General features: G+C 45.3%; 1 protein-coding gene across 1 annotated transcript in view; it reads right to left on the bottom strand.

The window, feature by feature from the left end:
- Nucleotides 1-18,359: 18,359 nt before the first annotated feature.
- LOC309410746 (uncharacterized protein) overlaps nt 18,360-27,518 on the bottom strand; it is a gene marked incomplete at its 5' end in the record, with an annotated part of 54,225 nt that continues 45,066 nt past the window's right edge. Inside the window, 7 exon segments of the mRNA XM_082007192.1 lie at nt 18,360-18,700; nt 19,123-19,278; nt 20,052-22,586; nt 24,364-24,518; nt 26,262-26,382; nt 26,639-26,764; nt 27,196-27,513. Coding sequence (XP_081863318.1) covers nt 18,479-18,700; nt 19,123-19,278; nt 20,052-22,586; nt 24,364-24,518; nt 26,262-26,382; nt 26,639-26,764; nt 27,196-27,513 — 3,633 coding nt within the window. The 3' untranslated portion in view covers nt 18,360-18,478.

Raw genomic sequence — 27,518 nt, 5'->3', positions numbered from 1 at the left:
TCTAGCTTAGTCTGATTTTCACAATTATGGACTACACGTCCAGCTTCCTCGGGATCATGTACAGGGAGGCCTCTACTTATTTCTTTGCATAATTGTTTATCCCTTGTGCTTACTGCACTCAAATTTGTTGTTAAGATTCCCCATGGAATTGATTCACCTACTGCTCTTGGAATTGGAAGACATGCGGTTATTTGGGTTACATTTTGTAAATTTGCAAATTCTTTTATCAATCCTACCATTAAATTTTCTTCTGGAGTTCTCCTTGGAATGTATATTAGCTGCTCTGCTTCACTCTCCCTTCCAATTGATCTATTATCATCTCAAATAACGCTCCCAACATCATCAGTTTCCAAATCAAAACCCATTTTTCCATATTTTCCAATGATAATTTCTTAAACATGTTTTAAAATCAACTTTGCAGTCTCTGAATCCCTATTGATGACCTTCCATGACGGGGCTTTCTTCACTCGGGTGTCGTGTATCCCCGGTTCCACTCCTCCAACCTTGATTGCAGTATAAGTTGTTAACAGTACCTAGAATGGTCCCCTCCACTTTTCCTGCAGTGGTTCAGAGTTCCAAGTTTAAAGATCACCTGGCTGATACTGATGTACAGGCAAGTGACCTAGTCAGCACAATATATCTCCAAAGTGCTCCAAGGACTTTTCCTAAAGAAATTAGATACACTTGCAAATCAGTTTCCCCAGCTACCTTCATATCCCCTGGGATTAAAGGAGTCTGGTACAGTTTACCATACAGGACTTCATATGGACTTATACCGTCTCTTGACCTTGGTTGGATCCTGATTTTCAAGAGAGCTAGTGGTAAAGCCTGTGGCCACTTCAAAGATGTTTCCTGACAAATTTTACTTATTTGTCTTTTCAACATTTGATTCAATCTCTCAATTTTTCCACTCGATTGTGGCATCCAAGGGGTATATAAGTCCCATTTTATACCCAAAACTTTACTGAACTATTGAACTACATCTGCCACAAAGTGTGGTCCCCTATCAGAAGACATTCCCAATGGCATTCCAAATCTTGGTATTATTTCCTTCAACAACACTTTAACTCCCTCTCTAGCTTTGTTGGTGCGGTAAGGGAAGGCCTCCGGCCATCCAGAAAATGTATCCATTAGTACTAATAAATACCTGTACCCGTTCTGACTGGGTAACTCAGAGAAATCAATTTGCCAATAATCTCCTGAAGAATTTCCTTGTTTTATCATTCCTAGAGGTGGCCTCTTTTGGTTCATGGCGTTATTTTTAAGGCAGATTGGACATTTAGCTATTATTGATTTAACTATTCCTGTCATTCCTACACATACTACAGATGTTTTTAAACTTGAAACCATAGCATCTACTCCCCAGTGTGTTTGTTCATGTTTTTCCTCTGTGAGTTATGTCATAATTTGCAGGGTTACTATCACCTGTTTTTTTGTTTTACTGGTACTAGTGCAAGGATACCTCGTTCTGCGGCCTCTTTTGCAGCTTTGTCTGCCAATCGATTACCTATATTTACAGCCGTCTGACCAAATTGATGAGCTTTACAATGCATTACCGCCACTTCTTTCGGCCTCTGCACATCTTCCAGGAGTTGGAGAATTTCTTCTTTATACTTTATTGATGTTCCTTGGGCTGACAGCAGTCCCCTTTCTTGCCAGAGGGCTCCATGAGCATGGATCACACCAAATGCATATTTAGAATCAGTCCAAATATTCACCCTTCTTCCTTCAGCTATTTGCAGAGCCCGCCTCAATGCCACCAATTCTGCTTTCTGTGCTGAGGTACTTACAGATAGTGTCCTTGATTCCAATACCTCAGAGGTGGTGATGACAGCATATCCAGCCATTCGTTTTCCTTCTCGTACGAAACTGCTTCCATCTGTATATAGCTCCAGATCAGGGTTTTCTAGGGGTTCATCTCTCAGGTCTGGTCTGCTGGAATAAACTTGTTCAATAGTTAACAAACAATCATGTTCCAAATTTCCTGTTGGATTCTCTGTTGACAAAAATATTGGATTGCTGGATTAACAATCGGTGTGGTTTTCAATTCCACATCATCTTGTTCCAATAGGACAACCTGATACTTCAGCATTCTGCTGGGGGATAGCCAGTGACCCCCCCCTTTTGCTCTAGAACAGTTATTACCATATGCGGTACGTACACCACCGTCTTTTGACCCATGGTCAATTTTCGAGCTTCTTGGATCAGCAATACTGTTGCTGCCACAGCACGTAAACATCCTGGCCATCCTTTACTCACGTTGTCAAGTTGTTTAGAGAAGTACCTCACTGGTCGTCTCCAGGGTCCCAGCTGTTGCGTCAGCACTCCAAGAGCCAGATGTTGCCTTTCATGTGCAAACAACTCAAAAGGTTTGGTCACATCAGGTAGTCCCAGAGCAGGTGCCATCATTAATGCCTTTTTCAGTTCTTTGAATGATTTCTAACATTGTGGTGTCCAAGTCAGATACTGATCCTTGGATTCCTTTAAAGCCTCATACGGTGGCTTTACATACAATCCATAATCCAAAATTCAAAGTCAGCACCACCCAATCATTCCCAGAAAAGTTCTCAATTCTTTCAGGCTACTTGGTTCAGGAATTTGACGGATAACTTCTTTTCTTTCATTTCCCAATTGTCTCTGTCCTTGGGATATTTCAAATCCCAAATAAATTACTGTTTCTTTTCCTATTTGGGCCTTATTTCTGGAGACTCTATATCCTCCTTGGCCTAGGAAATTTAGTAAACTGATAGCAGAACACTTCCCTTTTGGTCCTGTCTCTTCCATATCTCTAATTCCTTTGCCAATTGATTCCCAAATATCGTAGGGCTATTTTTGAATCCTTGTGGAAGTACAGTCCATGTCAATTGGGTCTTTCGTCCTGTGGCCAGACTTTCCCACTCAAAAGCAAATATGTTTTGGCTGCCTATATCTAGAGGTATGCAGAAGAAGACATCCTTTAAATCTAGTACAGTAAACCATTTATGTTCCTCTTTTAAGGAAGTCAGTAAAATATATGGATTAGCCACTACTGGGTGTATATCTTGGACTATCTGATTTATACCTCTTAAATCCTGAATCAATCGGTATTCCTTACCTCCGGATTTCCTTACTGGTATATGGGAGTGTTATATTCTGATTCACACTCTACCAATAGTCCATATTCTAAAAATTTTGTAATCAACCCCTCTAATCCTTTTCGAGCTTCCCACTTAATAGGATATTGTTTTTGTCTTACCGGTTTGGCTCCAGGTTTTAAAATCACCTTTACCAGCTCTGCCAATTTAGATGGTCCCAGAATTCCACTTGCCCAGACCAAAGGAATAACTGCATTTTCCACTTCTTCTGGAATCTGTTCTTCCCTGTAGGAATCCTGTAACATAAACACTCTTGCCTCTATGGCTTTTGATTCTGGCATTAACAACTTGATTTCTCCATCTTTGAAAGTTCTTTGTGCATCTAATTTACTCAATAGATCTCGTCCCAACAAAGACAGTGGACATTCAGGCATATACAGAAACTGGTGAGTTACCCATTGTTTTCCCAATTTAAACTTTAATGGCTCTAAAAATGGCCAATTTTCCTTCCGCCCTGTCGCACCAACAACATCTACTGATTTGTGACTAAATTTCCCTTTACATGTATACAATACTGAGTAAGTAGCTCCAGAAACTCTATTTCTTCATTCCCTAGCTTCAATGTAACCAGAGGTTCAGCTAGGGTTGATTCCCCCAGTCCCCTTCATAGTTCTTCATCCAGAGTCATTAATTTAATTGCCTGCAGAGCCGGATCTAATTCTCCTGCCTTAGGACATTCTCTTTTCCAGTGCCCACACTTCTTGCAAACAGCACATTGATCTTCTGCCAATCGGGGCTTATTTTCCTTCTCTCTCTGATATTCATTCCTTGTCCTCTCCCTCTGCCTATCCTGTTATTCCCTGCCAAAACTGCTAGTAGCTTTCCACCCCTTCGGGTTTGCCTCACCTATTTTTCTTTTACTCTATTGTTATATACAGCCTAAGCAATTTCAAGCATTTTACCTTAGCCACCCTTTCGGGATCCTCCTGATAGGTACCTGCAGTCTCTTTCCATGATCTTAAATCAGTAATTGAAAATTAATTTCACCACCACTGTTTCGAGTTCTCATCACATTTTCCCTTTTTCATAATCTTTACCATGGGATCATACAGATGTATTCCATACTGTCTCTGCCATTCTGGATGATTTTGTAGTGTAAAGAACAAATCAATATAAGCCATTTCTTCCCATTTACCCTCCTTTTTACAAAACAACATTAATTGCAAGATGGTGTTATATTGCAATGTCCCATTTTCTGACCATTTCTCCCCACTGTCCAACCTTGGACATGCATTGGCCACCAATGATTGCAATATTCAATTAATTGCTTCCGAGTCAGAGGATCACCTCCCAGATCTTTCCAATGCCTCAAAATACATCCCAAAGGTGTTTTTTGTGGGATAGATCTTTTACTCGGAAATGTTCCCATCTTCCCAAGACTAGTGGGTGTGATTGTGCACTATCACAGGCACTAGTCGGAGGGACCCCTACTCTCCTCGAGGGTCCCTCTGGATCTTCTAGCCCCCTGCTAGAAATCCCCCAACCTCCTTACCTGGGCCCCTAGCCCAATCTTGCGAGGCTTTCGCCGCGTCTTATAGGCAGGCATTCCTTGTGAGGGTCTCGTACCCTCACCCTTTCCAGAGGTACCTTTCAGCCCTACTCTGCGTAGCTTTCGCCGCGCCTTACGAGCGAGCTAGTGGGACTCGAACCCACGTTACTTCAATCCTTTAAAGAATGCCTTATTACCTTTCCAGGGGACTTGCTCAGAATTCTTTGGTCCGGGGATCAGAGGTTCTCCCCGAGAATCCCTCGGTGCCGGCTGGAGGTCCTGTGATCCCACGGATCCGTCGAGATTCACAAGCAGGGTCCCACCTGGGTCGCCAAAACTGTCACCGAAATTGGGAATAAACCTCGTAACACCAATGTAGTGTTAAAAGGCAGGCATTCTTTATTCACGGCGCCGGGAACACGGGGGATAGCTCCTCCTAAATCGTGTTCGCTCGATCAGTTCAAAAATCAAACATTTATAGGCAAGATTAATACATATTCATCAAGTGTCCATACAATGATTGGTTAAGTATTCCTCGCCTACCATGTAAATGACCATGCATGCTCACTATAATTTCTTGGGATTTTACTTCCTTAATCTTTTGAGTCGGAGGGTTTCTTGAGTGGGTGGTCTCTGAGTCGGTGGTCGCGATCTCCCCCTGCCGGAATTACCTTTCCTACAAAGTTCACTTAAGCTTGGCAACACTAAATAGATCTTCACAGGCTATCGGTCCAGTATGCAATCATTCACCCCACAGTCCTTTGTTTTAAGACAAGACTATAGAATGAATAATTACCTACCCACCGGACCGTAGAACTCACCAAGGTGTTCCTTCTTTCTGACTACTTGTTATTAGAACAAAACATAATACCATGATCACAACGTTACACTTAACTCCTTGATAATTAAATCAAGATGAGAAGGGTTAGGTGGGTTCTCGAGCAGCATTGCTGGTGCATAATGTTCTTATAGTTACAACTTTCTACAAATTCACAAACCTATTTTCTAACCCTATTTTATTTTAATTCTCTACCACCTTGGTTACAGAGCGGACGCCCCTGGGCGCGCCTCGAGCACTTTCCTCGGAGGGGAGTCCGCTGCCAGCCGCTCACCGCGGGAGCAGACAACAACCTCCTGAAGCTGCGGAAGAAAACGGTATGTTTTATGAGGGGAGCCTGTAAGTCGTACGCGTGGCCGGGGCAGCTGGTAAATCGCGCGGAGACGTCTGGCGTGCAGCACAGTCCCCGTAGGAGGAGGGTACCCTGTATGGGAATAGGGGGATTTGCTGACCGAAGGGGAGGCCGCTAGCGATCTTGAGGGTAGATCGAGCAAATCCGAGGTCACCGCTGCATCCCAGTGTCGGGAGCCAGGATGGACCTGCTAATGACTAGTATATAAGAAGCAGGAGAAGGGTAAGCGGACCTCCTCGCAGTTGCGGTAGGGTTATTATTTTATATATTTGCAGCTGCTGGATGGGTGTTACCTGGAGTGATGAATGTATAAATTAAGTACCCGGGAATTTTATGTTAAAAGGCTTTGTCTTTATGTGTGTAATATATAGAAAGATTGTGAATACATTTATATGTTAATGAAGAAGCGGGGCAAAGGGAATTACTCCTTCAGTGGTTCGGGCTCGAACCTTGGGGATATCTAAATGAAGGAAGACATTGGATAAAAAGGGGAAATGAACAATTTTATCTGAGGAGCGTATGTGACTCCTGCAGGGTGGAAAGTGGCCTCAGATTGGGAACAACCTTCAGACGTTTTTTGTAAATCCCAGTGTTGGTGGACAAATAGGAGTAATTCCCTGTTTTGTGTGTGGAAAGGAAAATCTAATCCCGGAAATTTGGGAAGTGTGGGAAAAGAACTGGAAAGAAACCATAAAGAAGTCTAAGGAACAGCTTGTGTGGAAACTTATTGAAAAGTATATCAGAAACTAAAGTAATAGAAGAGCTTTGCAAAAATGGGTAACACTCAAAAGGGAGTTTTAAAGAAAAGCCCCCTAGGCTGTGTGCTTGCTCATTGGACAAACATTGTTGGGATTGGGGGAACAGAAAGTAAAAAAACCCTTATTAAATATTGTAATCAGTGGTGGCCGTTGTATAAGTTAGAGAATGATGCTAAGTGGCCACTTAATGGATCTATAGACTATAATACCCTTTTACAATTGATGTTGTTTTTAAGGAGAGAAGGGAAATGGGATGAAGTTTCATATGCAGACATGTTTTTCACCCTCCGAAACCATCCGGAGTGGCAAAGGGACTGTGGAATGGTGCCACCACAGGACCCCCTGGTACTCGCACTTGAGCGGGAAAATAATAAAGAACTTAGAGGTAAATTAAAGCGATGTTGCTCGGCGTGCAGCATTGGACAAAGATGCATTAAAGTAAACAAAACCCACCAGGCACCGGAACCAGATTTAACTGACCTATTTAAGCCTCCCCCTCGATCTCAGGAACGGGATGTGGACGCAGACAAAACTTCCACCCCCCCAGATAGCCCCGTATCTTCCCGCACTAGGGGGAAGTCTGCTCCAGTGGCCTTACAGGCACCTCTCCGAGAGGCGGTAGGACCCGAAGGTGGGACAATGCTAATCAGAGTGCCTTTTTCTATTGCTGACTTACAAGGATGGGAAGGGGCTGCGAAGGATTACAGAGCTGATCCAGTGAGAGTAATGAGGCATTTTCAATTTATTGTGAAACAGCACAACCCTGACTGGAAAGATATACAGTTATTATTAGAATATATGACTGAGACAGAAAACCAGCTGATTTTACAGACGGCAGGGAATTTAGCCGAAGATCATTATAAGAGTATAGGAGGGGACGTCAAAGATTATTTTCCTCTCCAAGATCCGAAATGGGATCCTAACAAATCCTCACATATGGAAAGATTGCAGGGGTATCAGGAATGGATTTCGAGAGGAATAGAAAGAGCTATCCCCAAAACAATAAATTGGTCAGCTTTGTATGCAGTCAAACAGGGCCCCTCCGAGTCCCCATCTGAATTCCTGGATCGGTTGAGAGATGTAATGCGCCGTAACACACCGCTAGATCCTGGGTCAGAAATAGGGATACAACAATTAGTTTCTCTGTTCCTGGGTCAATCTACAGGGGACATCAGGCGTAAGCTTCAGAAGCTACGCACTACAGAAGGAAGGAATCTGGAAATATTGTTAGATGAGGCATGGAGAGTGTTCAGCAATAGAGAAGAAGGATATAGACAAGGACAGCGGAAAGTAATAGCGGCTCTCAGAGAAGAGGAAGGAAAAAGGTACAAATGAGAACCACCTCAGTTAGGCAAAGACCAATGTGCACTATGCAGGAAATTTGGTCATTGGAAAAGAGAATGTCCAAACAAGGAAAAGAGACGGGGCTACCAGATTGGGAAGATGGTAGCCCATGTAAAAGAAGATTGACGGGGACCCGGGGAATCTACCCTAGCGGATCCGCTGGTTATAATGAGGCTAGGGAAAGAACAACAGGAAGTGGAGTTCTTAGTTGATACAGGGGCAACCTACTCGGTTTTGAATCAAGCCTTGACGCCCCTGGGGAACGATTACATCATGGTAAAAGGGGCGACTGGCCAAAGCGAAAAGGCATATTTTTGCAAACCTTTGAATTATAAATTTGGAAAACAATGGGGGATCCATAAATTCCTATATATGCCTAACTCCCCAAAGGCCCTTTTGGGAAGAGATTTGTTAGAACAATTGGGTGCAAAAATTACATTTAGAAAGGGAGAGATTATTCTGGAGATAAAAGACCACGATTATATTCAAGTACTGAGCCTATTTCTAGCCAGTCTTCCTGGAGAAGGAGAGATTAGTGAAAAGATCCTAAATCAAGTATATCCTGGGGTATGGGCCACTGATGTACCTGGAAGGGCAAAGAATGCCCCACCCGTTGAAGTTAAACTCAAAGGAGGTCGGCAACCCGTAAGGGTTAAACAATACCCCTTGAGGAAGGAAGATAGGGAAGGGATCCGACCAGTCATTGCAAAATTTTTACAATTAGGATTATTAAAAGAATGTGAGTCTGATTTTAACACACCTATATTACCTGTCCGTAAGCCTGACGGGTCATACCGCGTGGTCCAGGATCTACGGGCTGTAAATAAAATAACTGAGGACCTTTACCCCGTAGTGGCGAATCCATATACCCTGTTGACTGTATTGACACCCGAGCTAACTTGGTTTACTGTTTTAGATCTAAAGGATGCCTTCTTTTGCCTCCCTCTCCATAAAGCCAGCCAAAAATTATTTGCATTCGAATGGGAAAACCCCAAAACTGGTCGCAAAACTCAGCTCACTTGGACGGTGTTGCCACAAGGATTTAAAAACAGTCCTACCATCTTTGGCAACCAGCTCGCAAAAGACCTGGAATCTTGGGAAATCCCGTCTGAAAAAGGGAAACTGTTACAATATGTAGATGATATCCTGATCGCCACCAAAACAGAGGATGATTGTATGACCTGGATGGTGAGTCTACTAAATTTTTTGGGGCTTCAAGGGTATCGGGTATCTAAGAAGAAGGCCCAAGTAATACAGCAGAAAGTGATCTATTTGGGCTACGAAATTAGTGCGGGACAGAGAACTTTGGGACAAGCCCGCAAAGAAGCAATATGCCAAACCCCGAGACCTCAGACAGTAAAAGAATTACGAACTTTCCTGGGAATGACTGGGTGGTGAAGACTGTGGATATAAAACTATGGACTTCTTGTTAAACCATTGTATGCATTAACAACCACTGAACAGAAACACCTTGAATGGAACAAGGAGACCGCACGAGCCTTTGAGCTACTAAAGAAAGCTCTGATGTCGGCTCCGTCCCTAGGGCTCCCAGACGCGAGTAAACCGTTTTTCCTTTTTTCCTACGAGAAACAAGGAATCGCTCTGGGAGTATTAGCACAAGATCTGGGCCCCTATCGACGAGCGGTTGCATTCTTTTCCAAACAGTTAGAAGCAACTGCGAAAGGTTGGCCTGGATGCCTGCGAGCAGTTGCAGCTGTAATATTGAATATACAAGAAGCCCGAAAATTTACTCTGGGCCAGAAAATGACCGTCTTAGTGTCTCACAGCGTATCCGCAGTGTTGGAAGCAAAGGGTGGGCATTGGCTTTCCCCACAAAGATTCCTGAGATATCAAGCTATACTGGTAGAACAGGATGATGTGGAGATCGTAGTTACTAACATTGTCAACCCAGCCTCTTTCCTCAGTGGAAACACGGGGGAACCAGTGCATCATGACTGCTTGGAGACTATTGAAGCAACGTATGCAAGCCGCCCAGATCTGAAAGACAGCCCTACGGAAAGCGGAGAAAACTGGTTCACAGATGGAAGCAGCTATGTCCTAAGTGGTAAAAGACACGCGGGATATGCCATTACCACTAGTCAAGAAATAATAGAGTCAAGACCTTTACCCATAAATACTTCTGCACAAAAGGCAGAAATAATTGCTCTGGCCCGTGCCTTGGAGTTGGCCCGAGGCAAAGTTGTGAATATCTATACAGATTCAAGATATGCTTTTGGAGTTGTACATGCGCATGGAGCAATTTGGAAAGAAAGAGGGTTATTGAGCTCTCAAGGGAAAAATATTAAGCATGCAGAAGAAATTTTGAGACTGTTGGAAGCAATCCAACTTCCTGAGAAAGTGGCGATTATGCATATTAAGGCACACCAGAAAGTAAGCTCAGAATTGGAAAGAGGAAATGAACTGGCAGATAGAGAGGCAAAACAGGTAGCCAAAGCAGAGGTAAAAACAGAAGGAGCTTTAGTCCCCGACAGGCGAATCTCTTTAGAAGGTAAGCCAAAATATACCAAGGAAGATCAAAAACTTATTACAGATCTGGAAGGATTATACAATGAAGAGGGGTGGGCTTATACCCCACAAGGAAAACTAGTTATTCCCTCTTGCCTAATATGGCATTTGGTAAGAGAGGAACACAGGAAGAGGCATTGGGGAATAGAGGCTCTATATAAACATTTAATTAGAGAAATTGTGGCCAGAAATTTATATACTACGGTGAGACAGGTTACTCAGCAATGTGATCTTTGCCTCCAGATTAATCCCAAGAATATTCCCAGGCTAGAAATGGGCCAAATTGGGAAAGGCAATGGGCCTGGGCAACAATGGCAGATTGATTTTACAGAACTTCCAAGAAAAGGGGGGTATCGATATTTATTGGTATTAACTGATACCTTTTCAGGTTGGCCAGAAGCATTTCCAACTAGAACCGCTAAGGCTCGAGAAGTAGTTAAAGCATTAATACAAGAGATAATACCACGTTTTGGGGTCCCAATGATAATGTCCTCTGATAGGGGACCACATTTTGTTTCAAAAATAGTACAACAAGTTAGCCACCATTTAGGCATAGATTGGCAACTTCATACCCCATACCGTCCCCAGTCAAGTGGCCAAGTAGAAAAAATGAACCACCTCATCAAGCAACAGATTGTGAAACTAGGACAGGAAGCAAATCTAGCCTGGCCTCAGTCTCTTCCTTTAGCCCTCTTGCGTATACGAACTAGGCCAAGGGCGAAGGAGGGACTGAGCCCATTTGAAATCTTGTATGGACAACCATATGGAATACAGAGAGGAATATCCACACAAGCTGGAAACGAAGTCATGACCTCTTACATGGTTGCCCTAGGAAAACAACTCAATAATATTAGAAAACACATAATTGGGACTAGGGGGAGAGGTTTGGATGGACCTGTACATAATATACAACCAGGAGACTACGTATATGTAAAATCTCTTGCAGAAAAGACTCTGGAGCCACAATGGAAAGGACCTTTCCAAGTCCTCCTTACCTCTTTTACAGCAATTAAAATTAAAGAACAAAACGCTTGGATTCATCATACCAGAGTCAAGAAAGCTCCTCGGCTACCATGGAAGTCAACATTAGCTGGACCTTTGAAATTACGCCTCCAACGAAAAGACGAACCCTGATCGTTTGTATAATGGGACTATGGGCAAAAGCTGTGTGTACATGGGACCAAAATATGTATGTACAAATGACTAAATCAATAGTAGATAACATGAACTTGTCTAGCTGTTGGGTGTGCATAGCTCTTCCCAGAGGTCAGATGGAGATACCCACTTTTGGAGTCATGTCTTCTAATTGGTCTATAATTAATGAAGTCACTGAGGTGGACATGTGGAAGTCAGGAAACACATCCAAACTAGAGTGTCAAACTAAGGTGACAATTAGAGAAAGAGGACCTAAATTTGAACTTCAGGTCCTGGAGGGAGGAATATTTTTTGAGGGATGTAAGAACAAGAGCTCCGAAGCATGTATTAGGGCCCCTCAATTTGGAAGCTTTAATTTGAGCACCATAAACTGTACTATCATTGATTTACAGAACAGGAATCAATCGGAACCTTAAGTAACCTGGTTAATGACGACCTACAGGTGACTTTGAATGGAATCTATCTTAATATAACTGCCCAAAGAAGGAGTAACGTGGCAAGCCCAGTACCTATATGTCCAACCCCTCAAGGGACTTGGTGGTTATGTGGAGATGGACGTGCACAAAAGATATTACCCAGAGCTTGGCAAGGGACCTGTACTCTTGGGTATCTCACAACACAATACAGGATCGTTAATCAAACTGAGGTACCTTCAGGAGTCCTGAGGAGCCCCTGGGTACGAGTAAAACGGAATAACCCATTGATAGATAGACCTACTAGTTTTCACAGTTTCGCTCGACGGTTCCTCCCTTGGTTAGGAGTAAGCGAACTTGAAAAAGCTATCCTAAACATATCAGCAACAATGGAGTTGTCTTTAAATGCAACAGGAGATGCCCTGTTGTCTCAGCAAAAAGAAATAGAGAGTTTGCGACTGTTTGCGGCACAGAATAGGATGGCTTTAGGTATTTTATTTGCTAATCAGGGAGGAACATGTGCAGTGATTAATAGTAGTTGTTGTTCTTATATTGATCAGAGTAAAAGAATTGCCGCAGACATCAACCAAATTTGGAAACAGTCAAAAATATTACACCTAGTAACACTAGATGACACTTCACTGGGTTTCTCTGATCTTTGGAATAAGTTGACTTCTTGGCTCCCAAACTTGACTTGGTTAAGACAATTATTTGTTCTGATAATTGCGATTATCTCTTTGGTTATAACTCTCTGTATTACAGTTCGATGTGGTCTCTGGTGTTTTCAGAACACAGGAGACTCTTACAGTGAATGGAAGAAAAACCAATTACGACGCAAATTGGAATCTAACAAGTACTTTGAAAATGTTAGATAAAGAAACATTGTATTAGAAATAGTATCAGAAATAAATCTAGTAAAAGAATTTACTAACTTTTCTAAAAAGGGGGGACTGAGAGAAGGGGTTAAGGGAGTCTTAGCAGTTAATTAGTAGATGAAGCTTGAAATCTTGTTAGCTATTGTTAAAGCAGGAGAACTGTAGTTCCTCCCAAAGACAGGTCCTGATAAACTGAAAGGAGCAAGAAGATTTGTGGCTCCTCACAAGGACGGTCCCTGATAAGAATTAAGAACTTACCTCAAGAAACTAGCTAAAACTGACTCTGCAGTTTGGATAGAAGCCAAAAAACAACGGAGCCTGCGCAAAGTCAAAAGGTTACTAGCGGTGATGAAGAGGAACCACCGGCCTTCATCCCCACGACCCCCGACGACCACCACCAGGAGGCAACATGCAAGCGCAGATGGGAGAAGAACTCATTTTAATACGAAGCGGGGATAGATCATGCATATGTATAGGTATATTGCTAAACTTTATGTATATGCAACACTTTGCTGTATATATTTGAAGTAAGTGCCGCGTTGGGCGCACGGTTTTTGGTGGGACTACCCCCCGTGCTGCCCAGCGCTGAATAAACATACCTACTTTACAATCTTATAGATTGTGGAGTCTGTTTTCCGCACGTCACTGTCAGGTGCCCTGGCCCTTGACCAGTTGTAGAAGGTGGAGGCTCATGTGCCTTCAAGACTGGGAAGACTGAATACATGGCTTCTGTCTCTTATCTGCAGTTATCTTCTGTGGTGAGCATAGGGTGCAAGAAGGAGCTGAGGCCAGCCATGACATCAGTGGGAAGTGTGTCTGTGAGCTTCTGGGGACCATAGGAATGAGGGGTGGCTCCAGCCAGGAAGAGGAAGAGTGCTGCCATCCAGTGGGGACTTCTGCCCCAGTGGCACCAGGACTCTATAAGCAGGACAGGCATCAAGGCTGTGGCTCCTCATGGAGCACGGAAGCTGGGGTCCTTCACAGGGTCCATCACAGGATTCCTCTGTGGGAGCCTGTGCCCTGGGCTCTGGATCCTCCTGCCAGCTGGGTGGGAACCTTGAAGTTAGAGTAGGAGGAGGGTGCTTTGACCCTGCATGCCTTTGTCCTCCCATCGGTAAGAGGAAAGTGGGGGTTTGAAGAAGTCCTAAACACCTGGGTCCTCCTCTAGCTTGCAGGGAGGAGGTTCCTTATGTCCTGGATGTTTGGTTGCTTCTGCAGACTGTAGATGAAGTGTTCAGTGGAAAGAGAAGGGTAGGGTGCCTGCAAACCTGGACACCTGTGTTTATCAGCCTTTAGTGGAAGTGAAGTCCAGGAGTTAGAGCAGGGAGCATGTCCTAATGCCTTGGTGACCTGCGTTCTCCCCAGGGCTCCTCTTCTAGCTAATCAGCAAGCCACACCTCCCCCTGAGAAAGGCATACCCTGATTATGACTGTAAGAGTAGTGGCTAATAGGACATTTGAGAAGATCCTGAGGAGAAGCGTGCAGTTATTATATAGGAGAAGTGTTGGGAACCCCCTGCCATAGCAGAGGGGATGCCTGTGAGAGGACACACTTGAAAATCTAGTTGCTGCTCTTCTTGGCTGCTCTCTGGGGACGGTGTTCCCTTTCCCTTCTCTCCTTCTCCTTTTGTTCTGGTTCCTCACCCCCCAATATACCTTTTGCCTAAATTTACAGTCAATGTCTGACATCAGCTGTAAATGTCAGCAGCAGGTCTGACAGTCTATTTCTGTCAGTGACTTTGAAATCAACCCTTACTAAAAAAAAAAAGCATTCTCCACCACCCACCTATCTTTAAAACTCAGTTCCCAGCATCTTTTTTCACCACCACTCTTTTTTTGGCTTTTAACAATTGCAAACTATAGGTTTGGATTTTGTTTGCAATGAGTAAACTTTCCTTCCACTCTCCCTTTTCTTCTTTACTGAATTCATTCTGTGGAGACTCATGTAGAGTTTAAACTTTCAACAAGACAGAAAATATCTCATTATCAGGAGTTGAAGCTGCTGATTCTGCCCTGAAAGGACAGGTCGTTCAAACCTCAGAATAGCCAAACAGGAAGCAGCTGTGCTCAAGACAAAGACAGAGTGTGACCTTTGTCTCAACTGTTCTTGAGATTTCTCAAGAACTTTTTAGAGTCTGATGTGTAAAACAGATCACTGAATTGCTTGATGGGAGAAGGAGCACTGTTGGCTAATGGAAAGGACTGTGCGTCTGCCCTCTACCTGGGAAGAGGACTTCTAGTAAGGTTTCACTGACCACTTCTTCAGGGTCAATCCTCTAATTGATTGTCCTTTTAGTAAGTAAGTGGTTTGTATATTCACATCAGCTCTGGAAACAAGAGTTAAAGAATGCCTTTATTACAAAAACATAAAAGCAGTCTGCTGACCAAACAGGAAGTCAGCAGTGCCAGGAAAAAGAATGTAAAGAATTAGGATTAAAATGATCATTAAGATAATTGCAACAAAACCTCTCATTTGCACAACCAAGGGCAAGTCGTTAATAGTGTTTTTGTTCCCAGCAAAAACCAGGAAGGAAAGATAACATGTTAGAGAGTGCTGGGTGCTGTAACTCTGACAGTCTATCCCTCCACTGGGCGAGGAGGGGGCTTTTGTAGGCTTAAGACAGGTGGTTGAGAGGAAGGATTCCTGGCTCCTCTTAGTCCAGCCCATTTCTCCAGCCCGTCAAGGTCCTTCTGAATTGCAGCCCTACCCTTCAGTGTACCCTTCAGTTCTCTCTCCTTGCCAGTGTTTTTGTTCTCACTTACTCGCATTTTGTCCCCAGAAATCATTTGCCTGAAATAATGCTTTATAGATTCTAATACTCATCATAAGGAGAGGTTTGACGGCGCCAGCAGAATCTGAGAGGAATATAGGTAAAAGGCAGGGAGTGCCCTCGCCCAGCGGAGTTGATCCCATTTCTCAGATCTATGAGCCTTGATTCTCTGTCTTTGGCTTGGCAGAAATCCTTCCATTACGACAGAGGTCCTGTTTAGACTAGGAAAAAAAAGACTGAAGTTACATACAAGTTTGCTAACATTAGCTAAATTCAATTACTTTGCCAATGAGGAGAAAGCTAATGAGGAGCCACCAAAATCAGATTACCAGCAATTGCTCTCCAGTTTTTTTCACTTTTAAATACTGTGTGAGTGGGTAAACCTCATGAAGGTCTTTCTTCAGAGTTACTGTATGTCAGGTTTTATTAGTTACAACCACATTGGGATATTCCGAGTTATTTATTGACACAGTATGGTATATATGTCTGTTTTAACGCAGACATGTCTATAGACTAACACGAATCAGTGTTTTGAAACAGGTAGCCTATGAATCTCATGCTCTTAAGAGATGTAAGTGCACTGTCATCTCATCATTGGGTAACAGCTGCTGAAACAGATTCAAACCACATTTCACTTCTGTTTGGCATTCTAAATGTCCTGAGCGTTTTTCATAAAAAATCAAGCCCCTAACATCTCCGACTTTCTCAGAAAAAAGTGCGTTACCCAAACCTTATGTGACCCCAGAATTATTTCTTAATATCCTTATACCATGGTAATCTTTATGCCCTGAGGACCTCTGACCGTCTCCTGATGATGATCATCTTTTTTCTCTGCAAAGTAAGTGTTGGGCATTTCGCTTGTTTTAACACAAGTTCTCCTCCCTGTCTTTATGCAATATTCACGTGTCTGAAGGAACAAGAAACACTGGAAATGCTGAAAAACTAAAATTGTTTTCTTAAATAAAAAGCTTGCCCGCTTGTAAGAAAAAAGTTATTTTGTCCTTTTTAGTTTGTTTTGTTTCTGCTTGCATGAATGTTAAATCCCAGGGGGATTATTTCACTTCACTTACTATTGGTGTGGATGTTTTTCAACGCTCGTATGTAACCTTTGGTTTCATGTTCTTTTGATGTTGGTTCTGTATTTATACACACGTACCCAACCTCGATGAAAGTTGTTCTGCACACTCATTAAATACAGTTTTGCATTCCTTTTGCTTTCTCTTAAGACCAGGCTCAGAAGGAAACATGATTTGGAAATGGAGGGAGGGTGTTTATCTGTCTTTAGATAACTGAAGAGCAAGGTCAGGCTCTGCTGCATTAATTCAATTTTTAGCCAGCCAGCCAGCCAGCCCTATTCACATTTCTAGCATACCTACCTGGAAGACTTGAGAACTGATAAAGTTTAACCCCTGTTGTATCTAGAAAAGATACGACTTCTCCTGTGCTTTCCCTTTTGGCTGGTTCATGAGTAAGGAGATGCATACTTGACTGACATAAATATGCATTTTGCCCTGAGCGCCTGTGAAGATTCACCGCCTCAGGGAGACCAGGGTGCACCAGACCCATAAAAGTACATGGAAGCGCAGTCTGGCGACTGCTGCTGCTGCTGCCAGCACCACTGTCAGAGGATGCAGTAGGGTTCAGTAGCTGGAATGTACATTCTTACACCGATAAAAAGAGCTTAGGTCTCTGACTTGGTCCGATACTGGGATCACGATGTCCTGGTTTTGGCTGGGATTTTTCTTTCGTTTTTCTTCCTGACAGCTGGTATAGTGCTGTGCTTTGGATTTGGTATGAGAATAATGTTGATAACGCACTGACGTTTTTGGTTGTTGCTAAGTAGTTGTAGTGTTTCTACTCAGTCAAGAACTTTTCAGCTCCCCGGGCTCTGCCAGCAGGGAGGTGCACAAGGAGCTGGGAGGGGGCACAGCCAGGACAGCTGACCCAACCTGGCCAAAGGGATATTCCCCACCAGATAACGTCACGCCCAGCGTATAAACTGGAGTTGTCGGGGTGGGGGGGTGGGAATTGCTGCTCAGGGATGGGCTATGGATCACCGGGTAGTGAGCAATTGCTGCACCGCGCATCACCAGTTCTTGTATATTCCTTTATCACTAATGTTATTATTGTTATCCTTGTTGTTTCCTTTTCTTTTGCTGTCCTGTTAAACTGTGTTTGTCTCAACCCATGAGGTTTTTTTCCCCGAGTCTCTCTCCCATCCCACCTGGGCGGGGGGTGAGCGATCAACTGCGTGCTGCTTAATTGCTGGCTGGGGCTAAACCACAAGACACGATTAGCACGGCACAGCAGTATGAGACCAACAATCGCCTGAAGGCTACAAGTGCTGGCACTCCCTCAGGTCCCTGCAGATCTGATACGATGCAAGCTCCACTGTTAACGGAGTCAAGGGAAAATGGAAGCAGTCAACAAGATGAGTAAGACTCAAGGGGAACATCCATGGAATATTCTCTATTTTCAGGCAAGTTCCAGTTTTCTGACTTTCCTCCAACCCTGCCTGACCTTGAGGCGAGTCAGAGACTAGACCTAGGTGAATGATGTTGTTTGGCCAGGGCCAACAGATGTGTCTAACTGACAGTGCCTGGGGTGGTCCCTTCCTGACAGCCAGACAAAACTCGGCCTGAAGCACAATGCAAAGCTGTGCCCATCAGGACAGCCACAGTGGTTTTTGGCGAGAGCTCTCCTACTCCTCACCTGGTTCTGTAGCTCAGATAATCGACTGCAGCGAGCAGGAGACTCCTCCTGTGAAGAAAATGCAAGCGTTTCTTTTTAGTCTCCAGTTTGGTCGGGGCACGGTTGAATATATTCAACTTCCGTTATTAGGTCTGTACTGGGGGGCTGCTGCCACTGGGAGTTGCCATTGTTCCTCCTTGTGGCCACAGCCTCCTCCCACCAAGTCAGATTCTGTCCTCACCTCCCTAGAAGCAGGCATCTTGTGCTGGTCAGACTCCGAGAGAGAAAATCCACGGGCATCTGGCAGCGACCGACCACCATAAACTCTCTTCAGTCTCCTCCGTTCACGTTCCACCTGCACGTTGCAGAGGAGAAAGGGTCACAGAAACCTGCCACCGAACAAGGAGCAAAAGGACCTCTGGACATCACGCCATGGCAAGGAGATGTCTGCTCAGAGACTGTTCATTGCACCAGAGAACGTTACGGGCAGAAGGCGCTCGATGTAGACTGTGCAAAGAGAAAGAGCAAGAGGAAACAGTTCCTGACACACACGAGAGTCAAATGGGTGTGTGGGCGAGAAGGGTGGTACCGGAGTGAATGTGCATTTGTGAGGGCAATGGGGTGCCAGAAGAGAGGGAAAGTACAAAAGTGTGTGTCCACAGGGGGAAGTGGGAGAGGGAAGGAAACAAGTAGAGGACTCCAAAGCGCTGCCTGTGGAAATGTGTTGTGCTCCAGAGGACCGCGAGGCTTTGCAGAGGCGGCGAAAGCCTATTTTACCTGCTCAAGAGTCCTCCTGAGCTCAGCATTGAACTGCTGCAGCTCCGTCTTCTCATGTGCCAGCCTCGCAACTGCTCGCTGCAGACATTCCAGCCGCTGCAACAGGAGTCCCTTCTCCGAGAGCCACGGTAGCTGCTCCCCTTCTGCAACAGCCTGCTGGGTGTCCAGAGAGGAGATTATGGGAGCTGGTGCCACATAAAGGTTAGGAGGGCCAGGATCAACACGCCAGGGAGAGTGAGCGGACTCGGGAATGGACAGTGCCAAGTCCCTTCTTCTCCTCCTGGTCCACAGGCCAAAACAACACACGTTCTTCCTAGGGGCCCTCCTCCACATCAACTTGGAGAAATGCGCACAAATTTGCCTTCGTGCTTTTTGGACTGTGGCACACGGACATCCTGAGTGTGCAGTGAAGCTTTTACCCTGATCAGGCAACGCTACGAATTCCATTCTATTTAATACAGTGGAAAAGCTGCACCTCAGAAATCTGCACCTCTGAAAGCATCCTCTAAGCACCGGCAGTGTAGCTGCTGTTCAGACATCGCTATAAAATTCTACCAAGTTTAGCGCATTAGTTTGGTCCGCTGTGCCCTTTCCTTTCCATGCCCAATCCTAACCATGACACGCCGGCTAAACTTGCCTAGACAGGAGATGGGAATTACCCACCCCCAACCTTTGGACTTGACTGAGTTTTCACAGCAAGCTCTGTAGTTCTTTGAGTACTTCTGGACTCAACAGAACACATTCGAGCATGTGAACGGTCTCTGGCCGCAGCTACACAGACAGGCAAGCCTGCTGGCTGCAATCCTGGTTTCTTTGGCCAAGCAGGTCATATCTTTATGGGAAACATATATTCCCATGTTTTTATGGGAAACATCTTTAGAATCCCTTCTAGACATTTTAGGTGACTGATGATCAATCACAGTGCCTACCTGAAGATGAAACCGGTCCTTGTCCCTCTCCGAAACCATACTCTGCAGGATGGCTACTTCTTGCCTCAGAGTCCCATTGGCCATTTCACTCTTGGTGAGGGCAAGAGTCAGTGCTTGTGCCTTCTCTTTCCATTCAATTTCTCCGCTTTCAGTCTGCTTCAAAATAGCAACCACACGCTCCAATTCTTCCCCCTTTGCTCTCCTCTCATCTTCCAGTTGTCGGCTTAGCTCCTTCTGCCTTTTCAGGAGATGGTCTCTCTCCTGGAGAACTTTCCTCTTCTCGGCTTCCTCTTCCTCCCATTTCTGGAGTTTCTGGATTTGTTTCTGTAGGGTCTCCCCTTCACCGTTCCATCGCAAAGCTGATGCCAGTTTTTTCACGAGTTCACTCTGCCTCCTAAGCTCTCGTTCTCTCCCTGTCAGAGTCTTCTCTAAATACCTGACTCTGTCTCTCTGGCACTTGATCTCTTCATCCTTCTTTGTCAGAGTCTGCTGAACGTGCTGGAGGTCTTCCCGAAGACCTCTTATTTCCTCTTCTAACTCTTGTAGTTCACCTTGAGCCTTGGTCTCTCCTTCCCTCTCAGGCAAGCCTTCTTCCAGGAGCTTCTCTTGCTCTCCGTGCTGTCTAAGCTCTTCGTTCTTCTTGGTTCGCCTAAGCTGGAGATTCTGCAAGGCCTCCAGGTCTTCTTCTTGGAGCTCCAGTTTTTGCAGAAGAGTTGCATTGTCTTCATCTCTCTTCCTCACCACTTCCTCAAGCAGATTCACTTGCTTCTGGCAGGATGCTAGTGCTTCTTTCACGCTTTCTTCATGAAGCTGCAACATGTTCATTTGCTCTGTCTGCCTGAGGAACTCCAAATGGTTCTTCTTCACTATTTGGCTCATTTTGTCTAGATCCTGCTCTAGACTCTTGGCCTGCTTGCCTTCCAACTCCTTCTGCTCCTGAAGGGCCCGGACATGCTCTTGCAAAGACACTATCTCTTGATCTCTAGCTTCTAGAAACGATTCAGCACGTTCTAGTTTGTGCAGGATGGCTTTAGTCTGCAGCACTGCCTCCTCCTTTTGCTGTTGAAGCCTAGAGATAGTCTCCTCCAGAACCTCTATCTTTTTTTCGCTGTCTTTCAGAGTCAGTTTTGGTGCTTGAAGATGTGTTTGAGATGTGTTTTGCTCAGCTGCATGCTTTTCCTCCTTTTCCTTGCGTGCCTCACATTGCTTTCTAAGGCATAAGATTTCTTGTCCTTGCTCCTGTAGTGCCACTTGAAGATGCTGCAGAATTTCCTTCTGCTGTTCAGAGTCTTGTTCTTGTTTTTGGAAGGCCTCAATCACTTCCCTCTGAGACTCAATCATTAAATCCTTGTCTTGCAGTATTGCCTTAGTGTATTCTAAGTCTCTGTGTAAGATATTAATCTGTTCTTCTGTTTTTTCCTCATAGCTCCTTGTTTGCTGCTTGTGCATGTCTAGGAGTCTGTCCTTTTCTTTTAAGGTTGCTGAGGTCTGCTCCAGTTGGTCACGGACAGTCCTTAACTGCATTCCCATGACTTCTTCAGCTTCCTGGATTTGCTTTTGTTGTGACTCAAGCTCTCGCTCTTTTTCAGATAAAGAAAGTGTCATCTTCTCTACTTTACCACGAAGCTCTTGCAGGTGTCCCTCTTGCTGTTCCTTGTACCGCTGCAAGAGACTTAACTGATCCCTTTGAGAATCACACTCACTCTCTCTGTCCTTCAGAAGTGCCTTCAGGTGTTCAAGGCTTGCGTGCAGAGATTTTACCTGTTCTCTCTCCTTTTCCAGTTCCTGCATCTGCTGAGTCAGAGACATAAGCTCTAAGTTTTTCTCCTTCAAGTTTCCTTTCATATGATCAAGATCCGCAAGCAGATTTCTCACTTGTGATGTACCGCGTTGCTCTAGAATCATTATTTTCCCCTCCTGGGATCTGATCTCCTGGTCTCTCCCCTCCAGCTCTTTGCTCATCTTGCTGACAGCAGCCCTCTGCAATTCCAGCTGCTTCTCCAGCTCCTGTATCTTTTCTTGCTGGGATCTGATCTTCCGGTCTCTCTCCTCCAGCTCTTGGCTCATCTTGCTGACAGCAGTCCTTTGTTTTTCATGCTGCTTCTCCAGCTCCTGTATGTGTTCTTGCTGGGATTCTGTCTTCTCTTTTTCCTCTGCTATGTCCTTAATAACCTGATCAAGAGCAGTTTTATGCATTGCTTTCTGCTTTTCCAGCATTCTCATCTGTTCCTGGTATAACTTCAATTCTCCCTCCCTCTCTGACAGGAGGGCAGTCATGTGAGTGAGAGTATCCTGCAAAGCTTTCACCTCTGCTGCGTCTTTCTGTAGCATCTGGATTTTCTCCCACCGCATTCTCAGGTCCTCATTTTCAATTTTTAACATAGACAATGTAGTTTGGAGTTCATGTTCCCGGGAGTGATTCATATCATCTCTTGCTGTATTTGCTTGGGTTTCAGAGCCTGTGACTGATTCCTGAAGAAGTTTTATCTTCCATACCAGTTTTTCTCCAACTGCTTGAAGCCTCTCCCGTTCATGCTGCAAAACAGGGAGGAAAATATCTATTTTCATATATATATACAGAAAAATATATATAGGTCTAAAATATATCTAGACGTTTGTTTTTCCTACAAGAGTTGAACTCCAGCTCCAGTGGCAGTCAAGCACTGAAGTTTGAGCTTTTACTAGAAATTAGCAGCTATTCAGTTGGTTTCCCTGCTCGATGTAAATGTTCTGCTGTCTCTCAACGAAGATTTGGGAAGTGCACTGTGTTTACCAAACTCTGTCCACAGCTGATTTTTGGAGTCATTGTGAAATGGAGAAGTGGGAAAATATTGGTCATGTAAGAACAGCTGCACTGGCTCAAATGTCTGAGCTACTCTCCTGCCTATAAGCGCATACACTGGGAAGAAAGCCTCAGGGTGGGGTAGACTGACATGATACCTCCCCAAGCCCAGCACTGTTCCAGCTTGTGAGAACTTTCGCAGCCTCCTCCTGAGGCCATGCAGACCTGCTGTATTTGCAGCACCCTTTGCCAAGGCGTTCAACAGGTCTGCTCTGCTGTAAGTACACCACCTCCTGTCCTCTGCCTGCAGCAGAGGCTCTCACTACCTTCATCAGGTGGCTCTTGTTCATCTCCCGGAGAAGAGAGTGAACGACCGCTGCCCCCTCTCTCCCTGCCTCTCAGGACGGTGGAGCCCTTTCCTGCACCACTCTTTAGGTTGCGTCTTGCCCAGCTTCTTCAGCCAGCCCCATCTTTCTTTTTGCCCCTCTCGGAAGCTCTTCTGGCTCTAGTGTGTTCTTCTGGGCAGGAGCTGCCAGAACTGCAGCCAGGATTTGAAGTCCAGACTAAGCATCATTTAGGCAGTGGCATGATGAAGTTCTCTCTATTAGGATGGGAAGAGAGAATACCTCATTCACCTTTTTTTTTGGTTTTGGACTTCTACTGTGCAGAATTTTCATGGTACCATCCTCTAGAACCCCACTGTCCTCTCTTGAAAGAGTAATGGTCAGATCACAGTCTATCACTCTGCGTTTCTGTGGCTGAAATCAGGACTAGTTTTCCCCTTGCAGACATGCATATTTAGCTGGATCAGCACTTTCATTTCCCAAATGCCTCTGTTTTCTCCCCGCTGTCTGTGCTCAGACGGGCAATGTTGAACAACTTTCTGTTATTATCCAGCTTTGTCTTCTCCCCCTGTTTTCCTGATCCAGACACTGAGAAATCTACATATGGATTTGGACACCAATAATTGCCAAACCATGCAAGGTAAGTAAGTAAGCAAGGTAAGCAACAAGTTTGGAAATTACTTTGACTTAAGCTTCAAGCGTAGAAATCTTCAGAACTGAGGAAAATAAACACCCCAAATCATAACTGAGTTTTCTATGACTATGGCATCTTTTCCTACTTATTCACAAGAACGCAACTGGAAATGTTAAACCAGAAAAAACACCACTGGTCTAAGCAGTATTCTTCTGCTCTTGTAGTGGTCTGTGGTCTCTCCACATAGTCTGTGACATTGGTCATCCTAGCAATCTCTCCTTTCTGGACTGTCTTCTCTTACCCAAGGCGATGACCCTGCTAATGCAGCTACACGGCCTGGCAGGAAAGCAAAAGCCTGGGAAACAAGGAAGGAGGAGTGGAAGGAAGGGGAAAATGAGGGAAACTACTCTGCATCTTCTCACATCTGGACTGAACCTGTACACCACCACCCAAAATCAGCTCTCCAACGGAAAAAGTTGCTCCTCAGAATTAGTAACAGAAGGCAAAAAAAAAGTGTAAGGAATGGCGCTTCACGGCATCTGCCAGCCTCACCAGGACATCCTTCCTTTGCTTCTCGGTACTCTCCAGTTTCCTTGCCAAAGATGCCACCTCTTGATGCAGGGTCACAGCCTCCTCCTTTAGAGCAGTGGCCTCTTCCTGCAAGGCAGCTTGTAGAGAGTTCTTCTTGCGTTCTGCCATCTGTGTCTCTGCAGCAGCAAAGGGGAAGGAGAAGGAGAAGGTGAAAAGCGAAGCAAAACCAAACCCTGATTTGCACCCTATCGAGAAAACATCATTTTTTCTCTGCCTGTCTGTGTTTTCCAGGACTAAGCCCACACGGGCTTTCAAAGTAGACATGAGTACAGGAAACTTCCAGGCAGAGAAAAAAAAGAAGAATGGAATGTGGCAAGGTTCAGAAGAATATGAAAATGTGTTTGCTCTTCTGCTTGTTGAAAGGCCGGGGCTAAGGGCATGGCAGCACATCACCCACAGTGTCAGAAACAGGTTGAACCAACGTCCACGAAGCAAGGACACAGACAGCAGGTGAGAGCCAGATCTAGTGCGCGAAAGGAAAAGGAAGCAGCAGCAAAAGCAAAGACTGACTATAACACAGCTAATTGACCAGGAAGACTTAAGAGACGTTAGAGAAAAGAACAGATGTCAGTGTTGTGCTTGAAGATGCACTTTGCTACTTGTCCAAAAGGACGCTGGGCAGTACGTTGTGCATGGGCAGAAAAAAGAAGAAAGGAAGTATCCCAGTGATACTAGGACAACAGCAAGGCCAGAACAATTGAGCATCACACCAGGACCGAGACCTGAAGCAAGGAGGACTACAGATAGACAGGAACTAAAACTAAGCCAATAGACCAAACTGATAGACAGGAACTAAAGAGGAAAAGAACTGAGGCGTGGGCCAAGCAGGATCCATCCAATGGCAGAATTTAAAGTACAGAAGCTCTTATCATATGTAACACATGTGGTAAAACTACGGCTGTTCCAGAAAAAGGGATGATCTAAGGTCTGAGACAATCTCTCCTGTAAAGAGTCTGAAAAATGACCAGCAGTGCCATCTCAGAGCGGGAACATGAAGAAATGCTGAGCACGTAAAGGCAGGACATGAGCAGGCGACAGCCTGTGGCAGAGGCAATGAGCAATGCCCACCCTTCCCTGTTCCTGCAGACTGAGACACGGAAAACAAGGCGATGAGATGAAAAAGCTTTTCTGATGGGGAGAGTGGGAAAACAATGACAGAGGAAGGAGCAGGGATGCCTGTCCAGCTATGATGTAGAGAGGCCAATAGCCCTGGAGGCTCTGGGATGGCCTGCAGATTAGAGGAAGAGGTGACTAGCTACATGTGAAAAACAGTTTATAGATAAACCCAACGTGAACACGTTAGCAAAGGCGTAAGTAAGAAGTGGCTAGGGAAGTCAGAACCTGTGTTTGCTATGGCTCTAAGCTCAGACACCAAATCAGTATCAGCAAGAAAACAGGTAAGAAGGATGCAGAAGCACGAGGCACCGGGGAACGAGGAAAAGCAGCAGAAGAAAGGATGCAATAACACAGGAACTTAACACTGAACTAACGCTCGGTGAATCTGCCACGTAAGAGGAAAAGGAAGTCACTAAAGACAAGCCTTTTTGCAGGTTGGTGCTGTTACAGAGCATATGGAGACGGATGCTGTGAGGCATCAAGCTACCCCTACCTAGCAGTGACCCGTGACCCGAAGGCACCACCTCTGCACATGTGTCACCGGTAGCACAGCGAGATGCACTGCCAGCCACTGGATCCTTCTCTCTCAAAAGCTTCCACTAGTAGTTCTACCGAGAAGTCTCTTGCTTGTTGTTTTACTCCCTTTCCCATCTCTGGGCACTGCACTTTCCCTCCGCCTGGTATCAGAGAACCCCGCTGGTGAGACAGGACGGGGTCAGTGGGTTGGAAAGGAGAAGCTGTACCTTCCTGGCTTTGAGACAACTGTTTCTGCAGCTCTTGATTGTGGGCGCTGAAATGGTCCCTCTCAGCTTGCCTCTTGCTCAGCTCCAGCTCCAAGTCCTCTATCTTCTTCCTCGCATCATTCTGGAAGAGGAGAGAAGAGAAGCATCACCTCACTGCTGGCAGGAGACAAAGAGGTGCAAACGCTAAGGCAGAAGTAGCCAAGGCAGGAGGGGGTGTTGGACAGTAATGGTAGCTGTTATCATCATTCTCCTTACTCCCCACGGCAGCAAGCCAACCTGCCCTACAAGAATTTACCCCCATTCTGGCTTGGGCACTCTGCTCGTCGGTTCTGTCCCGCCGAGGGACGGGATCTCTGGCTGCACCAGACATACGTTACCAGATCTTGCTGAGTCTGCTTCAGGTGCTGACGCAGGTCTTGTAGGGCTGCTGCCACTCTGTCCACTGTCAGCTCTGCAGGGGGGTCCCTGGCCTGAGAAACAGTTTGGCCCCACACATGTCCCTGTTCTGAAGAAAGAAGCCATTCTGTTTCAAGCTTTAACTGAAGGGCCTCCAACCAACAAGGCCACCTTTCTACACAGGAGAAGGTGGCGGTGCCTTTGACGTCGTCCGAGAGCTCACATTACAGCAAGACGTGTGTCACAGGCTAGCGTTATTTGGATGACCGCTAAAGCCAGCGCTGCCCCAAGGAAGAAGGCACATGCCCTCTGACTTGGCATGACTTGTGCCCTCTTTCGTTTTCATGCTGGTCATTTCTCCATGTACAAACATGGACTTGCCTCTCTGCAGCGATGACAGGCTTTCAAGACTTCCCGAGGCTTGAGGCAGCCGAAGCGGAAAGGATGAGGCTACCACATCGGGATTACAGCGAACCACCCCTCCCTCCATCTGCTCTCCTGTACGTGCTCTATGGACTTGCTCAGCCAGTCTGCCACACTTGCCTGAGCTCCAAGCGACCAAGTCTCTGCTGTCACAGATCGTGTGGTGGAGAACCAAGTGCAGTTGCTCCAGCTGGGATCGCGCTTCACAGCGGGCGCTGTCAGCCTGCTGACGCTCCGCGGCCAATGCCTCTGCTCTGTTCTCTGTGCTACGAAGCCTCAAGCGCAGTTCAGACGTCTCAGCCTCCAGCGTGCGCAGAGTCTCCCTCAGGCAACGTTCGCCGGCTCGGGACTCCTCCAGATCCTGCAGCAGCTGCTTCTCTTGAGCTGCCAGGTCAGCCTCCTTCTCCAGCACTACCGCCTGCAGTGACTGTATCTAGA

This window comes from Phaethon aethereus, assembly GCF_964289735.1.
Source record: "Phaethon aethereus genome assembly, chromosome: 16".
Lineage (NCBI taxonomy): Eukaryota > Metazoa > Chordata > Aves > Phaethontiformes > Phaethontidae > Phaethon > Phaethon aethereus.
Note: the sequence above shows the minus strand (reverse complement) of the source record. Positions and strands in the feature narration are given on the sequence as shown.